Source organism: Stigmatopora argus, chromosome 22, assembly GCF_051989625.1.
Source record: "Stigmatopora argus isolate UIUO_Sarg chromosome 22, RoL_Sarg_1.0, whole genome shotgun sequence".
NCBI classification, from domain to species: Eukaryota; Metazoa; Chordata; class Actinopteri; order Syngnathiformes; family Syngnathidae; genus Stigmatopora; species Stigmatopora argus.
The window spans coordinates 1,416,436-1,435,867 of NC_135408.1; the positions used below are offsets into that span (position 1 = coordinate 1,416,436).

The 19,432-nt window shown below is 44.3% G+C and overlaps 2 protein-coding genes across 3 annotated transcripts; one reads left to right on the forward strand and one right to left on the reverse strand.

Annotated features, from left to right (window-relative positions):
- Positions 1–512: 512 nt before the first annotated feature.
- Positions 513–16,292, reverse strand: fam114a2 (family with sequence similarity 114 member A2). The gene is made up of 13 exons (XM_077591947.1): positions 15,832–16,292; positions 15,153–15,369; positions 8,470–8,572; positions 8,218–8,387; positions 4,120–4,254; positions 3,885–4,046; positions 3,681–3,804; positions 3,509–3,594; positions 2,235–2,330; positions 1,556–1,680; positions 1,213–1,285; positions 1,101–1,154; positions 513–858 (listed from the first exon to the last, which is right to left on the reverse strand). The coding sequence occupies exons 2-13, from the start codon at positions 15,327–15,329 to the stop codon at positions 754–756; spliced, it is 1,410 nt and encodes a 469-aa protein (XP_077448073.1). The 5' UTR covers positions 15,330–15,369; positions 15,832–16,292; the 3' UTR covers positions 513–753.
- LOC144067891 (microfibrillar-associated protein 3-like) lies at positions 16,261–18,659 on the forward strand. Of its 2 annotated transcripts, none has more exons than XM_077591952.1 (3): positions 16,261–16,342; positions 16,901–17,125; positions 17,753–18,659. In XM_077591952.1, exons 2-3 carry the CDS (start codon positions 16,918–16,920, stop codon positions 18,307–18,309), a joined length of 765 nt encoding a protein of 254 aa, XP_077448078.1. In that variant the 5' UTR covers positions 16,261–16,342; positions 16,901–16,917; the 3' UTR covers positions 18,310–18,659. The 2 variants fall into 2 exon arrangements, with proteins under 2 accessions (XP_077448078.1, XP_077448077.1); XM_077591951.1 differs by lacking the exon at positions 16,261–16,342 and adding an exon at positions 16,349–16,504.
- Positions 18,660–19,432: the final 773 nt, after the last annotated feature.

Below are 19,432 nucleotides of genomic sequence, written 5' to 3' on the forward strand. Positions count from 1 at the left end.
TACGTATACCCTACTTTGTTTTGTGTATTTACTGTAACAAAATCCCTTATTTAATGTCTTCCTGGTGCAAATGTGTGTAGTAATATATTAAATAATTTCCCGTATTACATATAAAATAAACATATCCATATTTTTTTTATCATGCCACATTGTATGACAAATATATTGATCGGCTGACCCATTTATGTTAATGTAGGTTTCACCTATGGTGAATACATTCACTCTTTTTCAACACCACCCATCGTTGTCAGGGTCATCATGCTGCCATTAATTACGAATTGAATATCACATGCTTGCATTTCTATGTTTATATGATACACGATATAAATTATATTAATAGACCTAAAGTGATATGAAAGAAATGATACGTGTGTAATTATATAAATATACATTGATCATAAAATATTTTACATTTGTAGGTAAACACTTTTGTACATTTATATTTTTGCTTTTACTTTTGTATGACAAGCAGTCATATTTTATTCCAGTGGTGGAATGAGAGTTTACACATGTTATGCCAGTATTTTTTTAAATTTTATTTTAAACTGTCCGACACACATTTCAACATTTATGAACACCTGAGGTTTGATAGTATTCAAAGGGAAGCTTTTGTACTGGTCACAACCTGCAATAACAATTCTTAATGAGGATAAGTGGTAGTTTTTCCTTTTCTGCAGAGTGGACAGTGGAATTAATACAATTAAAAACACTGACGACGTTTTTAAAAAAAAAAGCAGAGGGAGGGCCTCTTATTCAGGTGTCCTGGTGTATGCTGGCTCTTCTCTGGATGTGGGATATCTCCACGATGGGCATCAGGAGCAGGAAGGCATCCTGGATGTAGGACGCACTGTTGGACGCCTGCGAGTAAAACAGAACTATTGTTTAGTGCTTCGGATACGTGGCTTGTCTTTTAAAGCTAAACTTCAGACTGTTCTCCATGAGGGCGTTTTTAACATTAGCATAGTGAAAATGAAATAAATAAATGATCATTACCTTTTGATTTGAATGAGCTTATGCTCTCCTAAACTTTCAGATCAGTGCTTACTGTACTAAATTACTAAAGTAGCCTGGAGGCCTGCCTCCAAAATTCAGATACAAACCTCAAGGAAGACTCCTGTTATGACCGGGTTGAGGAATTCTCCCTTCTCATTTGACTGGAAAAAAAAACTCAGATAATCTTTACATTTTGTTAGATTATTTGATCTTACTCACCCCGGCTTCTGTTAAACAGGAGGTAAAATGTTTGGAAAGCAACGAGACTTCTTTACACAGCACAACTGTCAGCCTGTGGTTGGCAATGGAAAAGGAAGGACAGGATTTTATTCATATTTTCACAGTACACAAAAACATTTTATAAAAAATTAAGGACAAAGATATTTATTCTTGGATTTTTTTTTATTGTTATTGCCACAGCGAACACAATGACACTTTGGCATATTGTCATGTAGTAGTTGGGAGGAGCATACCACAATTTTAGACAACCCCCACACTAAAAAAGCACGTGAGCAACGCTAAGCAAAGATTGGTTTCAAATAAACCATGAATAATTTCTTACTGTGATAGGACTTTTGCTTCAACTTCGCCATTGGAGAGGAGCAGGGTCTCACCCAGCTTGTGGAAAAGTTCAATGGAGCGTGCAGTCAGCTCAGCCAGACTCCTGATAGCGGCGTTGTTCACCTCCTAAGGAAAGCAAATTAATAAAAGTAACTTTGGAGCAGAAAATCAAATGACATCAAGTGCTAATTACACGAAAAATGCTTAAACATAGCACACAGTGACAAGCATGTGTTAATGGCCAGTTAAAAGCTGGTGCAATAAGGATTAATTGAAATTTGTTCACTTAACCTCCCAAGACCCAGACTCTTGCAAGGCATGCATTTTTATTTTCTCTTTGACATTTAGACTAATTGGGACCTGATGCATATAAAAACAAAGAATTATCTTTTTACATGATGTAGTCTCTGAGAAAAATGATGTCCACATCATAAGTGGACACCAGGCCTTTGTAGTCCAAAATTTAACATTGTAGTCTTGTGACTACCAAAAATATGATGCCCACATGTGTGGACCTTAGGTCCTAGGAGGTTAAAGGTAATGTAGGGGAGCCACATCTTGGTTTCTATTTCAATAAAAGTTGTTTCATAATTAATAACTTGTTGACTATAACAGTGCAGTAAAACAGTTGCTAGAACATACTCCACAAGATGGTGCCGTCTCATTCTGTGTGTCCATACCTCCACAGTGAGTTTGGTCCTCTCGTCTTCACCTTCCTTAATGTCCTGCGAAGACTTGTTCAGATACACAGTCACACTGCATGCTCCTCTACAAGCCTGTCAGGGTGTAAAGTAGCATTTGATTGAAAACAGACAAATGAGGTGCATGGGTGCTCGGATGATTCGCTGAAAGACGTTTCGCCGACGGACGTTTGACGGAGGGACAGGTCGCCGAATGGACGTTCCACCGAACGGTCAATCGGCCGAACGCCGAACGGCCGAACGCCGAACGGCCGAACGGAGCTTCCGCCGAGCGGAAGTTTCGCCGGCGCGCTCGCCCCGCCCCCGGATCGTGTGTGTACAAGTTTTTCAACCTCGGCCCGCGGGCCATTTACGGCCGTTACAGATAACATTCATTTAGGAATAACAAGGGCATGTACTGCCTGCCCCCCACAATAATAAGGGCATGTACTGCCCCCCGCTGGGCATATTTCTAAATACAAGTACACGGCATATAATGACAGCACTCATGTTAATTTCATCCTAAAACAGCATTTAATGATCAAATACAAATACTGGAGCTCTTTGGACATTAGAACCGAGCCCAGGGAAGTGAATTCCTCGGAGCTCGACGTCGTCGCTTGTCGGCCATTTTAAGAACAGAGCCATTCGCCAAATGGCTCAAAATGTCCCCCAAATTCGGTCAAATCCAGCCGAAAACAGCGTTTAATGATTAAATACAAATACTAGTATTTGTATTTAATCATTAAACGCATTTTGAGCCGTTTGGCTAATGGTCGTATATACATAGACGTTTTTTTGCCTTATCGCGACATTTTACCGAGGAATTCACTTCCCTGGGCTTGGTTCTAATGTCCAAAGAGCTCCAGTATTTGTATTTGATCATTAAATGCTGTTTTAGGATGAAATTAACACGAGTGCGGTCATTATATGCCGTGTACTTGTATTTAGAAATATGCCCAGCGGGGGGCAGTACATGCCCTTATTATTGTGGGGGGCAGCAGTACATGCCCTTGTTATTCCTAAATGAATGTTATCTGTAACGGCCGTAAATGGCCCGCGGGCCGAGGTTGAAAAACTTGTACACACGATCCGGGGGCGGGGCGAGCGCGCCGGTGATACTTCCGCTCGGCGGAAGCTCCGTTCGGGCGTTCGGCCGATTGACCGTTCGGTGGAACGTCCATTCGGTGACCTGTCCCTCTGTCAAACGTCCGTCGGCGAAACGTCTTTCAGCGAATCATCCGGCCACGGGTGCATGCATATATCTTGTGTACCTTGCTGAGTTTTTCGGCTGTAGTGGAGACAGCTAGACCCTCCAAGGTCTGGTTGAGCTCACTTTCAAAGTCAGATCCATCTTGGTCTGGAAATGACACAAAACTACCTGTGTTGACAACCGCTGGACAGGAAATACATTTTGAACTTGGAATGCACTAATTGACTTTGTACCTCTCTTTTCGTCTACATCCTCGTCATCAAACTCCATATTAGAGAAGGCATCCTTGATGAGCTCCAGCTCTCCTCGGAGCTTACCTAACTCATCTCCTGAGAGTGTCATCAACACGGACTTTACCTGTCAGTGGAAAAAATGCAAAATATCCTTATTTAAAAATAAAAAATAAAAATTAAAAAATAGCATCCTGCCCAACTTACTTTGGACTTGCTCTCCCGAGAGAGCATCTCCAGAGCCTCAAGGTGGGCCAAGCCCTGGTACTGGTCGAAGAGCACCCCGTAGTGAGCCACTGTCTTCTTCTCCAATGAGTCCAATGACACTTCTGTTTGAAGCTGCTCTCGCTCTTTGGCCTCCCTTAATACCTGATGATGAGAGAGAAAAAAACCTTGGCCTATGGACTTTCATTGGTCTTCCTTCGTAACTTAATGTGTTAACCTGAGAGAGAGTGGAGTTTGTGATCATGAGGCCTTTGGTTTTCTTGAAGCCAGGGTCACCCTCGGCAATCACGTCCATTGTCTTCTTCCCGATGAACTCCAGAGCATCCAAGCCACCGCTGATTACCGTCTTTCCCTGCAAGCATGGGATCGCACCGTTAACGCCAAAACGGAAGTATTGCCACGTATTGGCCACAGCTTAGTGCTTTACAGAGTTAAGTCATTTGTTCCGAAAAAGTTAAAAATAATAGTAATACTAATAAGAAAAGAAAACAAATTTGCCCCCCGTATTTTGGTGGTGGGGTTTGTGTGTCCCAGTTATCCTTGGAGCTATGTTGTCTGGGGCCTTGTGCCCCTGGTAGGGTCACCCATGGCAAACTGGTCTGAAGTGAGGGACCAGACAAAGAATGGCTCAGAAGACCTCTTATGATTCCCTCGCCCTGACATGGGTCACCGGGGCCCCACTCTGGAGCCAGGCCTGGAGGAGGGGCATGATGGCGAGCGCCATGGGTTCTGGCCTGGCACAGCCCGAAGACACGACGTGGGTTACCCTTCACATGGGCTGACCACCTGTGAGAGGGGCCAAAGAGGTTGGGTGCGTCGACAGTTGGGCGGCAGCCAAAGGAGGGATCTTTGGCGGTCCAAACCCCGGCTGCAGAAACTGGCTCTTGGGACGTAGAATGTCACCTCTCTGGTCGGGAAAGAGCTTGACCTGGTGCGTAAGGATGAGAAATTTCGGATCCATGTGCGGGCACACCTCTACGCACAGCTTGGGTTTTGGTATCACTCCTCTCGAGGGGGGGTTGGACACTTCTACTCTGGAGTCGCTCACGGTGAGAGGTGCCGAGCAGGTGAGGCCATACTTATTGCCCCCGGCCCGGTGCCTGTATGTTGGTTGTTTGTCCCGGTAGACGGGAGGGTAGCATCCCTCCGTCTTCGGGTGGGGGGACGGGACCTGACTGTTGTGCATATGCAGCAAAGAGCAGTTCAGAGTACCCACCGTTTTTGGAGTCCTTGGAAGTGGTGCTAGGGAGTGCTCCTTCGCGGGACTCCATCTTTCTGCTGGGGGACATCAATGCCTCAAGGGGCAATGACAGTGAGACCTGGAGGGGAGTGAATGGGAAGAATGCCCCCCCTGATCGGAACCCGAGTGGTGTTCTATTGTGGAACTTCTTAGCTCGTCGTGGATTGAAAGTACAGCTAAGATCAGCCCTAAAAATTCCAGCCCGACCCGACACGGCCCGACGGATTAGAAACCCGACCCGAGCCCAAACCAAACCCGAAATTTCATTTATTATTTGTGAGGATTCGGGTCTGCCGACCTGAGTCGGGTGATTTATGATAACAGATTAAAGCCTGTCTTTTGCAATGAAATCTAAGTTAAGCAAGACTGTATAAACATTTACATGTTTTATATGATAATATACTGTTTGAATGCCTGCTAAGCATCGAGGTGCCAGTCTTTTTGCTCTCATATGAGAGCAAAGCGCAACATTGACTACATTCAGCGAAGCCAACGCAGGTTTCTTTAGCATATTCAACAAACAATTTGAATCTTTTCCAAAATTACCGGTACCGGTACGTTTAGCTTATCCATAACTTCTTGCGGCGTTCCTGAGACGCGCGTTGAGGATGCTATGGCTCTGCGGCTCCCCTCCAATTGAAATAACATTACAGCGTCTTCTCTGTTTGATCCAAAATTCCAAATTATTTATTTTATAAAAAGTATTCCTTAGTTTAGGATCCACACATCGTTTTAGTATACATTTTTATAAACATTTATTTATTTTAAAAAAAAAAGAGCGAGACCACACATATTTTTAGTACAGTCATACCTCAACATACGAGTGCCCCAACATACGAGCAATTTGAGATACGGGTAAAATTTCGGGCAAATATTTATCTTGAGATACGAGACAAATTTTGATATACGAGCGTACAGCGGACGCGAGAGGCTGCTCATAAGAACATCATGGGTACTGTCTCTCTGGTCGCAACTCCCTCGTGTAATGTCTCTACGAGCACTGGGCAGAGCGTTGCATCTTTTCAGTGTTTTTTTTCCAGTTAGTCAGTGCAAATGGCGTATATACTACTCATTGGCAAGTGGTTGTGCGTTATTCTATTGTGGGGACATTTGTGTGCATCATTTTGGGAATATTTCGAAGTGAAGACAAAAGCAAATAACCCTCGATAGGTTGCATCTGAAAGTGAAGGTGGGGCAAATAGAGCCAACCCGGGAGAAGAAAGATATCAAGAGCCCGTCCTACCAGTGCCGAAAGCTGTCCACTTAGTAGTACATTTTAGACATTTACGTGTGCACTGTGTGTGTGTGTGTGTGTGTGTGTGTGTGTGTGTGTGTGTGTGTGTGTGAGAGTGAGTGAAAATATGTCCCACGTTGCATTTGTACAGTTTTTAATCGCTTAATAAGGGAAATTCAAAATAAAATAATGGATAAGGAAATGCATTTACTTTTTGGGGGATTTCGTAACTTATTTTTCGTAGATCGAGTCATTCATTTGTATATAAAAACCTGAAACGTTCGTACCTAGAGGCATTTGTAAGTAGAAGTATGACTGTACTTTTTTTTTTCCAGCGAGAGAGAAGACCGACCCGAACCCGAAATAATGATTGAAATTTCAGGCCCGGGTCTCACCTCTAATTGACAGTAATGAACACCATGTTCAAGCATAAGGGTGTCCAAATGTGCACTTGGCACCAAGACACCCTGGGGCGCAGTTCGATTATCGACTTTGTGGTCGTGTCATCGGACCTGCGGCCACATGTCTTGGACAATCGGGTAAAGAGAGGGGAAGAGCTGTCAACCGGGGTACTGCGGGACTATGGGATTCCGGAACCCCTGCTACGCGGGGTCCGGTCCCTTTATGACCGGTGTCAGAGTCTGGTCAGGTAGCTGGCAGTAAGTCAGATCTGTTTCCAGTGGGGATTGGACTCCGCCAGGGCTGCCCTATGTCACTAATTCTGTTCATTACTTTAATGGACAGAATATCTAGGTACAGCCATGGTGTTGAGTGGGTCCGGTTTGGTGGCCTCAATATTGCCTCCCTGCTTTAAGCAGATGATGGGGTTCTTTTGGCTTCACCAGGCCGTGATCTCCAACTCTCGCTGGGATGATTCGCAACTGAATGTGAAGCGGTGTGGATGAGAATCAGCACCTCCAAATCTGAAACCATGGTCCTCAGTCGGAAAAAGGTGGCATGTCACTCTCTGGGTGAAGGAGTTTAAGTATCTTGGGGTCTTGTTCACGAGTGAGGGAAGAATGGAGCGGGAGATCGAAAGGTGCATCCGTGCAGCGTCTGCAGTGTTGCGGACTCTGCATCAGTCTGTCATAGTGAAGAGGGAGCTGAGCCCAAAGGCGAGGCTCTCTGTTTACCAGTCGATCTACGTTCCCACCCTCATCTATGGTCATGAGCTGTGGGTCGTGACCGAAAGAACAAGATCCCGGATACAAACGGTTGATATAAGTTTCCTCCGCAGGATGTCCGGACTCTCCCTTAGAGATAAGGTGAGAAGCTCTATCATCCAGGAGGGGCTCGGGGTAGAGTCCCTCCTCCGGATCGAGAGGACCCAGATGACTTGGCTCGGGCATCTGATCAGGATGTCCCCTAGATGCCTCCCTCGGAAGGTGTTCTGGGCACTCCCCACCGGGAGGAGGTCACGGAGCCGACCACGCACACGCTGGGGAGACTGTCACCAAATATCTATGATGAGTGTCCATATTCAGCATTTCGCTCAGTGGGACCATACTACATACAGCACGTGGCCCGACTCCGGCCCGCTGCTCAATTTTTATTGGCTCGCAGCATGTTGAAAATATGGCTGAATGTAAACTACAAAAGAAACTTAAATTCAACCTATACATTTTGTGGCACTTTTCAGCGTTAAAACTAGATGGCGCTGGTCAATAGTAAACAGTAAGTCTCCAGAGGGAAGCATTTAGCTATGATAATAATAATGCTTGACTACCATTGATTAAACTGGATTCGACGCTGTTAAAGCCAAGTTAATGACTAAAAATAATAGTATATAATTGTAGTCACATGAGAAATGAGGTGTGTGTTCCCTTTGGTAGCTGACATACAGTATTTTGAACCACGCTGGTGAGCGATGTGAGCATCCCCATAGCGCCTCCCGCCACTTGTTCCACCTCACCACACCCGCCCTCGTCTTCCACCGAGGTAAAGAGCACGCTGGGGCCCGGGATGCCTAGCGACGTCTCGGCTTTCTCGATGACTTGAGTGAGCCCCTGGCCTGAAAAACCAATATGGTGGTGAAAATAATGAAGATGAAAGGTCATCTTAGGTGGAGAGTGGATTTTCAGACATGTACTTACCCACAGTTGTCACAGTGGTGGTGGCCGTGGAGAGGATAGATTTACCCCAGCCGCCCCAGTAACCCCAACCTCTTTGGGCAACTGGACACTGAGTTGGTGGCGACTAAAAGAAGGAGCAAAGGCATGTAGTCAACTGGAGAAAAGCCAGACTCTGGATTGCTATCTTTTAAACTTTTGTGAATATTTTGGGTGGACACTGAACAAAAAAAAGTTTCAGATTTTTTTTTTCCATCTGAGAATGTTTAATTTATATTATAACCCAAAAATATTCTTACCAAAGGATTACATATAGAATTATTTCTTTTTTTGGACAATGCAATAGAGGTATTTATTTCAATTAGACGTTATCATTATTTATTATCCTTAGTCTTTGGTTAATGAGAACAAGCACTTTGTATTTTTTTTTTAACTACAGGCTGTCAAATTGCCACTCAGGTAGATTTGTTATTCTTGTGGACACCTACTTTGAAGTCCTACTCCTCGGTCATTTGTTAACTAATCATATTGATGTTATGTAGCAACTGCCAGTTTATACCAATGTTTTATTGTATTAGGGCTGAATAATTGTAATTAATTGTGCAAATATTGTTGCTGTATTTTACCCAGTTGAGAGCATGTGCTTGATCACAGATTTCAGCCTGTAGTTTTCTCTAGCACCCTTGTTTTCAAAACATTTAATAAGCACATCTCCTCATCTCATTTTCTGAACTGCTTTTTCCCCATTAGGGTCGTGGGGGGCGCTGGAGTCTATCCCAGCTGACTCCGGGCCAGAAGCGGGGGATACCTTGTATTGGTGGCCAGCCGAACGCAGGGCACAAGGAGATGGACAACCGTGCACACTCACACCATACCTAGGGGCAATTTAGAGTGTCCAATCAGCATAGCATGGATGTTTTTGGAATGTGGGAGGAAATCTGAGTAAGCGGAAAAAACCCACGCAGGCCCAGCGAGAACATGCAAATTCCACACGGGTGGAACCTGGATTTGAACACAGGACCCCAGAGCTGTGAGGCTGACGCGCTAACCACTTGCGGCACCGGGCTGCCTTATTAAGAACATTACTATTTTCTTTACATTTGGAAATAAGGGATTGATTACCCTATTGGTCCGAATATAAGACGACCCCGATTATATGACAACCCCTTCTTTTTTAAGTTTGCAAAAATACTTTTTGAACACCAAATTTAATTTTTATCCAGAAAATAATAACATTACATCTGAAACAAATTATAACAATGTATTAAATAGACTTGAAACAAATCTGAATACGGAAAAACATTGCAATAAAATTATGCAAACTGATTTAAACTTCAGAGTCGTTGAGATCTGTCATGTCAGAACAATACTCCTCACAAACATCGTCTTCTTTGCAGTGCTCAGTGTCACTGTCCTCACTCCCACCCTTTGGCTCCTCCCATAGTACGTAATCGTCACCGACATCCAGGGCATTTGATATGCAGCATTTTTTAAACCCGTGGGTGATGCTCTTTGAGGAAATTGCATCCCATGATTGGAGGATCCACTCACAGAGCAAACGTACTGGAGGCACCTGACTCTTTCCAGTCCATGGGTGGGCAAACTATTCCACAAAGGGCCGCCACAATGGGTGCGGGTTTTCATTCCAACCCATAAAAAGAGGACACCTTTTCACTAATCTGGTGTCCTACAAGTGCAATCAGTGGATTGCAGTCATGTGCTTCTTGTTTTCTGCAGAAATCTCAGTGGTCAAAGCATCTGTGCTGGATCAGTTGGAACAAAAACCTGCACCCACAGCGTCCCTCGAGGACCGGTTTGCCCACCCCCGCTCCAGTCGGTGTGAGCGCGTGATCACCAGACAGGAGCCACTGTGTATTTCTTTCGCAGATTGTCTTTGAATGGTTTGTTGACCACAACATCCAACACATGCAGCTGATTTGTCATTCTCCCCAGAATGATCAACAAGTTGCCATTCATTGCCTTCACTTGTTTTTGACTGGATCTGACAAGTGTCCCAAAAAAATGCATGCAAAATCAGCATGTTCCTTTTTTTCTGAGTCCCCCAAGCCGTCTGCCCCACACAACCTTGAGCCAGTCCACGACAAGCTCGGTTTCCATCCAGCCCTTTTCCTGGGCATGTAAAATATTGCCCGCTGGCATCGCCTCCTTAGGTACTATCCTACGTGTTAAAATCATATACGGAGAGAGTTTGGTTCCGTCTGCGATGGTAACATGCCTCTTCTCATTTCCAATGGATTTTAAAATAACAGATATCTCACCTTTCTTGTGTACAGTGACAGGTGTTGGGATGTCACTAAAAACAGGAGTCTGACTAGCATTGCCAATCTGATCCAGTGGATAAGTGCTTTTTTCTCAAGATGATCACGTAGCGCTGAAAAGACAACAGCTTCCCTCCAAAGTCAGAGGGCAGTTGCTAGGCTAGACTTGCTCTGCGTCGCAGCATTAGTACGTTACGCCGCATCATTCTTTTACACCAGCCGAGGCTTGCTTTGAAGTCAGCGGTGGGTATGTTTAACTCTTTGGCTATTTCCACAGCTTTGAGCTGAATGACAGCTCTGCTGATAGCCTTTCATTTCTCGTCCACGTACGCGAACACCCTTCTGTTGAGCTCTTGGAAGCGACCGCTCTGAGGACCACGGAAAGCTTTTCTCTGACTGAGAGCATTTTTAGGCGATCTTTTTTAGCTCTCTATCTCCGTATATTACACTCTGTGACACCATATTTCACAGCCGCTTTGCAATTGTTTGAAGACTGCTTCATTTATCGCCATCATCTGGAAGTTTGAATCATACTTCTCAGCTGTCGGTTAACCTGGCCGATCTTCGACCCACTTCTCTCCATTTATCTCTTCCTTTCTTTTCCTCTCTTTTCTTTCTTACCGTTATTTTGTATTTTTCGTCTTCATGCTACCGCTCTTTTTATTTTGCTTCTTCGTGACAGTGGTTTGCTTTGGCCTAGGGAGTTACCGTATTTTCACGACTATAAGGCGCACTAAAAAGTCTTAAATTTTCTCCAAAATAGACGGCGCCTTATAATGCGGAGCGCCGTGTGTAAGCTTTAAAGCCTGACTGAGCATTTCTTGCCGACACGCTTCTTATATATAGAGAAGGCAGACGTGAGAGGGGTCAGACGCTAAAGGCAGACATTGGTGAGGTAAGGCTTGCGGAGGGGATGTGTGTGAGAAGACGCTAAAGCCACGCCCCTACATATACTAGTGTGGTCATGTGCTTTATTGCAAAACGAATAATGAATAATACAAAGGCACGCTTACGAAGCTCAGTTCAAGCTTCAAGCCATCAATCATGCAGTGGAACATGGGAACAGAGCAGCTGCGAGGGAATTCAACATAAACGAATCTATGGTTCGTAAATGGAGAAAGCTGGAGAACGAGCTTCGCCAAGTCAATAAGAGGAAGCTGAGTTTCCGTGGGAACAAGGCAGGTGCCCCGGCTTGAAAGATCAACTGGAGCGGTGGATTCTTGGTCTTGGTCTTTATGAAACAGCACCATCTATCCATTAGAGCAGGGGTCACCAAACTACGGCCCGCGGGCCGGATACGGCCCGCCGGCACATTTGGACCGGCCCTCTGAACAATACCAGAGACGCTATCGGAGTTTTTTTTTTTTTTTTTTTTTTTTTTTTAATTTTTTTTTTTTATTTTATGCAGCCCGCCGGCACATTTGGACCGGCCCTCTGAACAATACCAGAGACATTATCAGATTTTTTTTCCTATTTGGCCTTGAAGACTGGGACGTTTTAATCTTGTGTTTGGTTCATTGCACCCCTGCTGAGCCCACAAATCATCCCAGTGAAGCGGGGCTTCGCATTGCTTCTTTGGTGACACGCGCGGGGAGAGTGTTTCCCTTTGATGCAGGCGGGCACGTCCACCGTTGCATGCACGAGCAGTGTTACCGAGACATCTGGACGATCGCAGGTGAGGGCGGAGCCCTGGGACCATCGCGGACTATTCAAGCATATAAAAACTGCAACCTGTTTGAGAACGGAACAATGGCGAAAGAGTTAGGTGAGAGAAAAATTGATTCAGAATGCAGGGTATTTAACCTGGAGTGGACAAACGATTATTTTTTTGTTCAATGCAAAGAAAAGGCTGTTTGTCTCATTTGTCAAGAGACGGTGGCGGTATTCAAAGAATACAATCTTTGCCGACACTATGAATCCCGTCACAAAGACAAGTGCGATAGCTTGCAAGGCCAAATACGAGCAGACAAACTCTCAAAGCGAAAAAGTGGACTACTATCTCAGCAGAACCAGGCATCCGTTCGGGCCAGCTTTTGGGTTGCTAAATTGATAGCAAGCAGCGGTAAGCCTTTCACTGACGGAGAGTTTGTTAAGAAATGTATGGACACTGTCGCGGAGGAGGTGTGTCCCGAGAAGAAAGATGCATTTAATGCTGTAAGTCTGTCGGTGAGTACAATGACCAGACGCGTTGAAGAAATCGGGAGTAATGTATATGCCCAGCTGCAGCAGAAGACGAAATAATTTGACTTTTTTTCATTAGCACTGGATGAAAGCACGGATGTGCAAGACACAGCGCAACTGCTCATTTTTATTCGTGGAGTTAGCGCAAACTTTGAGATATGCGAGGATCTGGCAGCCCTCCAAAGTCTCAAAGGGACTACAACGGGAGAGGATATTTTTGACAAAGTGTGCCAAACCATGGAGAAGTTGGACCTGGTTTGGTCAAAGCTAGCTAGCATCACGACTGACGGGGCTCCTAGCATGGTGGCCGAAACTTGCGGTCTAATAATGGGACGCATGAACCGGGAGTTGGAAAAAAGGGGTCTCACCGCCCCGCTACGAGTCCACTGCCAAATTCACCAGCAAGCACTGTGCTGCAAAATGTTGACGTGGGATTCTGTAATGACGGTTGTGGTGTCGTGCATAAACTTCAGAGCAAAGGGAGAAGATTGTGCATGGCACAACAGAAAGTTAATGTTCCATGGCTTTTTTTTCTATGAAGAACCCAGAGAGAGTTATTTAGTTATTATTTATTTCATAAATAGTGTTATTTATTTCCTGTTTTTTCTGTGACAAACTCAGAGAGGGTTATTTAGTTATTATTTATTTCATTAATAGTGTTATTATATGTTTCCTGACTTTTTTTTCTGTAAAGAACCTCGAAAGGGTTATTTGGTTGTGTGGCTTTCTGGAAAACAATAAAAAAAAATTAAGCTCCCCTACGATCGTCACACTTTTTCTGTTACAAACTGACACCGGCCCCCCATCAGAGAAGGGAAAAGTTATGTGGCCCTCACAGGAAAAAGTTTGGGGACCCCTGCATTAGAGCGAGGACAACCGTGGTGCAGCAACTTCCAGCGGACTACATTGAAAAACTAGCCGTTTTGCGCACCTACTGCACCAAGAAGATTACTGACAAACTTATACAGCCTAACCACATAACGAACATGGACGAGGTACCGCTGACTTTCGACATCCGGTGAACCACACTATGGAGAAGAAGGGCACCAGCACGGTAGCGATACGAACAATGGGGCACGAGAAGTCGGCTTTTACTGTCGTTCTCGGTTGCCATGCTAATGGGCAGAAGCTACCACCTATGGTGTTTTTTTTAAGCGAAAGACGCTGCCAAAAGAAAAGTTTTCAGCCGGCGTCTTCGTGAAGGCAAACCCAAAGGGCTGGATGGATGAGGAGAAAATGAGAGAATGGCTACGTGAGGTGTATGTCAAGCGACCGGATGGCTTTTTTCATGACTCGCCGTCACTTTTGATTTGCGACTCCATGCGTGCTCATCTCACATCAGCAGTGAAAAACCAAGTCACAAAAATGAACTCAGAGCTTGCCGTCATTCCCGGAGGCTTGACAAAAGAACTCCAACCGCTGGACATCGGCATCAACCGGGCTTTCAAAGCAAAGTTGCGAGCGGCATGCAACAGTGGATGATAGCTGGCGAACACAGCTTTACGAAGGGTGGCAGGCAGCGCCGGGCTAGTTACGCTACGATTTGCGAATGGATTGTGGCCGCCTGGACGAACGTGTCTGCTTGCACGGTAGTTCGAGCTTTTGCCAAAGCCGGCATCATTTCTGTAGAGCCACATGGCAATGACAGTGACTCTGAGAATGAAGAGAGGGAACCTGGCATTTTTGATGACTCATTTGGACAATTGTTCAATTCGGACACAGAAAATGGGGACTTTGATGGATTTGTGGGTGATGAGTACATTGTAAAATGGCTAAATAAAGTACAACCGAACTCAGTTTTGCTTCCATTGCCTTTTTAAAAACATGTTTTTAGCCAGTGTCGGTATGTTTAAGCTGGTGTATGTTTTGCCATGCCTGGCTGCGCCTTTAAAAGTGGTGCGTCCTGTGTGTGTGTCAAATACAGAAATAGCACTCGTTACTGACACTGTGCCTTTAAATGCGGTGCGCCAAATAGTCGTGAAAATACAGTAAGTTCAATATTCACTTTAAAGAAATCTAGCGCCATCTAGCGTTGGGAATGAGTATGATCTCTAAAATAAGACGACCCCCACTTTTTTAGTGTTATTGCAATCCAAAAAACATCATTTTATAATCGGGGCAATATGGTACTACTTTACATGGCTGAAGTTAAAAATAAGATTAAAAATAAAAAAATGTAAAACCAGTATTTACTTTGGCCTAATGTTTTGTGAATAAAGCCTTTTATTCTGTATGATTGCCAAATACCTCTTCTGGGTGCTCGTCTACTTTAGATGTGTCTCCCAGTCGGGGTTGGGCCTCCGCCCTCCTCCGGGCTTTCCTTGTGGGTGCCACATCTGTCGACACATCAAGCGAGCTTGCCAAGGCGCCGTCAGGCGTCATGGCATCTTGGACCTCGGACACGTTGTCTTCGCAGTTCGACATATTCGATTCTCACATGCCGGGTGTTCTGACTTCTGAAAAGCTGAAAAGTGTCTAAATGAGTTTTAGAGAGGCATTTAATAAACAGGGTGGAGCAGAAGTTGGAATTCACTCCAAGGTTAGGATTTTAAGATAGGTGGTGTTTCAAGTTGGGTTTTGTATTTCACAGTCAGGTTTAAAATCCCATTAAATTTTAAATCCCTCTTAGAGTCATAAAATAAACAGCGGTGTATACATACGCGTGAGTTGAACCTTATCTGATTTAAACTATTGAAATATTATTATTTAGCTGCGTGAATTCATCAACGATTACTTAAGAGTATTTGGTTATTTTTTTAAATTATTTATTTATTTTGCATTCATTTAACCAACTTTCCACTGGATACATAGCAAGAACTTTACAGTAAAAAGCCAATATTACCAGAAAAAACAAACTTGTCAACGTTACTGCATTTTTATACAAGGTTAGTTTTTTCTGAGCCCATCATTTTTGTAAACAACTCACCTCGTCGCTTTATTCCTTTCCAGCTGTCAAAGTGTGTATGCTAGCAAATAAACTAGCCAACGTGCAGTTTCCCCCTTACACAACAGCAACAACAACATGAATACATTCAAGGTGTAACTTTAGGATTCGATCACGTATCATTGATCTTAGAGTTCGAAGCCATTAAGAATAGAAAAGTACTTAATGTTGCTCATCTTTTTGTTATCGAGTGAGCTTTGCCAGCCACGTCACAATCGCGTCTCCTCATACAGGCATGGCTTCGGACAATAAGTTCCGGTTAAATGCTACAAAATAAGACCGAACTGTACGTAGATTGTAAATACAAAACCAAATGTTGTCATCTAGATTTGAGCTTCATTAATACAAGTCGTATATTTGAAAAATAAATAATAAATATAAGTACTAACTGGCGTATAATAAAAAAGGCAAACATTTTCCCTCAGGTCATGCCACACCTACCACACCACCTACTAACTTAATGCGGAAGTAAACGATACAGCCGAATCGAAAGGTGATTATTTAACTTCACGCAGATTCGACTTTGACAACAGGGATTATATATGTGAAAGACTGGGTGACTTTGTACATTAACATAATTGATAGTTAGATTTTAACATTCGAAATAGTTTATGTCGGTAGAGGATTCCAATATTGCTCGTCCACCTGGACCCAAGTAAGACATGCTTTGTTAGCAATTTATTTGTGTGCAGGTGTGAAAAAAACAAAACTTTTACAACATTTTAACGTTCTTCCACTTCATGTTTGTTTTCAAATGTGGATAGTTTGAAGTTAAACATTTTCTGCCATTGATAGTTGTAGACGTCCAATCCATTATGACTGGGAAGTGAGGCCTGTCCCTGCCAGTCATAATGAATTGGACGTCTGGCGACGTCAGTGGCAATGAAACGTTCCCATTCAACCGCAGCCCTCATATTTCAAATAGATTGGGCCTCTTTCACCATCAATGCCAACGAAGGAATTAATTCAGGAGTTTCCACTGCACATGTAACTGTAATGGCTGATATGTATTGACTACTGTAGAACTGTTTTTTATATACTGTTTTTGCAGGTCTGCCCATCATCAACATGGTAGCCGCTATGACGATCTCTATGCTGCTGCTACTTTGGATCTGTGCGGTAAACTGTGCCGAGAACCGAACGGATGTGGAAACCATATCTGGTGCTGTAGTGCTTAAGGAGGGAACCACTACCCTGATCGAGTGTAACGTGACGGGGGTCCGCAGTGACGTCAGATGGTACGGCCCCGGTGGACGACTCCTGTTCGGGGATCCAAGTAGGTAGAACGACTGATACCCTCAAGATCACACTGTCCAAAGCCAAAACTCTCCAAAAAGGATAAGACCATGACTGTCGATAGTAGTAGTAGAGATGAGGTGAAGACTATTAAAATTATTTTATTCATTTATCTACCATACCATGCATCCTCGAAAGTGTTGTGGGGGTTGCTGGAGCCTAACTCAGCAAATTTTGGGTGAAAGGAAGACTACACCCTAGACTGGTGACCAGTCAGCCGTAGGGCACACAGTGAGACAAACGAACATACGTACGTACTCACAATCATACCGCCCCCAGCAGAAATTGAGCCCGCGCCTGCCAGCACCGAAGTCAGTGAGTGAACCTCTACACCTCGAGGCGACGACTATTAAAATGTATTCTATAAATAATACATACACGTGAATGTTTTTCACTATTTTATGCCCTTGTGAGGATAAATGGAACAAAAAAGTCAATGATTTAATGAATGATTTTATAAACTACCACAGATGGGAGTATTCCTTGTGGTTAAAACAGTGTTAGCATTTTAACAAATTCAGATTCACCATTCTACATGCCGAAGCAGTTGAACTGAATGGATTTAACAAGATTAAAAATTAAAAATTGTCTGTCTATGTCCTTGCAGGTGGAAAGTGGATCATCAAGGAAACAGGCGAACTCAACATTACCACTGTCTCCTTTGAGGACCGTGGTCGCTACAAATGTGTTTCAGAGAGTGGCAACTACAGCGTCACTGTGCGCGTGGCCTACACCTACAGCGGCCTTGGGGTGTACTACGTGGGCGTCTGTCTGGTGACCTTCTCTGTGACCTTAGTCCTCAACTTGGCCCTGCTGGGCATGGTCCGCGGCCACCTGAAGAAGACGGAGTGGGCCGTCAACGAGTTCTTCCGCACCGAAGGCATCGAGAAGCTCCAGCGTGCCCTGGAGATCGCCCGCCACATCCCCATCATCACTTCGGCCAAGACGTTAGAGCTGGCCAAGGTGACGCAGTACAAGACCAAGGAGTTCGCCCGGCACATGGAGGAGCTGGCTCGCAGTGTCCCGTTGCCCCCGCTTTTACTCAACTGTCGCACCGGCGGAGAGGGGCCAGATGATGTCCTGCCTACGGTGAGCGGGAGGGAGGCGGCCGGCGGCGGGGCACGGGAGCAACCAGAAGACCAGGAAACTCACGCGCAGGTGTGACAATCGATAGGTCCTTATCAATGGACTTTGTTGAACTGGCCTTGGTGTCTTCACTCACAAGTTCCGTGAGCTATGACCACAATTGTAATGTAAGATACTCATACCTTAAACCATCTTAAAAAGGCATGAATCCATCTCAGCAACTAGAATTTTTAACTACAGTACAGTAGCACTTCCCAGTTGTGGGATTTTTGTCTGTCATTTTTTTTTTCAGAAACTCCATAGGTCCGTAGGAGTTTCATATCTAAAGACATATCAAGGATGACAAACAAACACACAAAATGAAAATGAGTGAAAAAAAGAGTAAAATACATAAAAACAATAAAAAATATTCCAGTATCTCGAGAATCCGTAAGAAGCCTGTACAACCTTAATTGCAATTATCTCATCTCATCTCATTTTCTGAACCTCTTTATCCTCATTAGATTCTCGGGGGGTGCTGGAGCCTATCCCAGCTGACTCCGGGCCAGAGGCAGGGGACACCCTGAATCGATAGCCAGCTGATCGCAGGGCATGAGGAGACGGACAACCTTGGACACTCACACGCATACCTAGGGGCAATTTAGTGTCCAATCAGCCTACCATGGATGTTTTTGGAATGTGGGAGGAAACCCACGCAGCCCAGGGGAGAACATGCAAACTCCACACAGGTGGACCGACCTGGATTAGAACCTAGGACCCCGGAGCTGAGGCCGACGCACTAACCACTCGTTCCACCAGGCCGCCTAATTGCAATTATTTTAATTCATTTTGCAAGGGAAATATATACAATTCAGCACCTGCAAATTTTATACAGCAGCACGTGCAGAAATTAACAGCAACATATTGTCAAATGTAGTACCAAACCATGTTTAAAATGTAGTTTAGAATTTTTTATCTTAATAATTAGCATCTTAAATATGTATTTATGAAAATAAGTGCTACTGTGATCCTTCACCATTAATGATCCATGTTCATTATTTAAAAATACAAGCAGATGGGCCCGGCTTTGCCGGTGCCACCTGCTTGGGCGAGGTTTTTATTGCGCGTGTTTTGGTAATCTATTTGCATAAGGAACCCACAAATGTGTGACACGGGAACGCCAGCTTTAAATAATCCATCTGACCTGAACCAATTGCCTGAA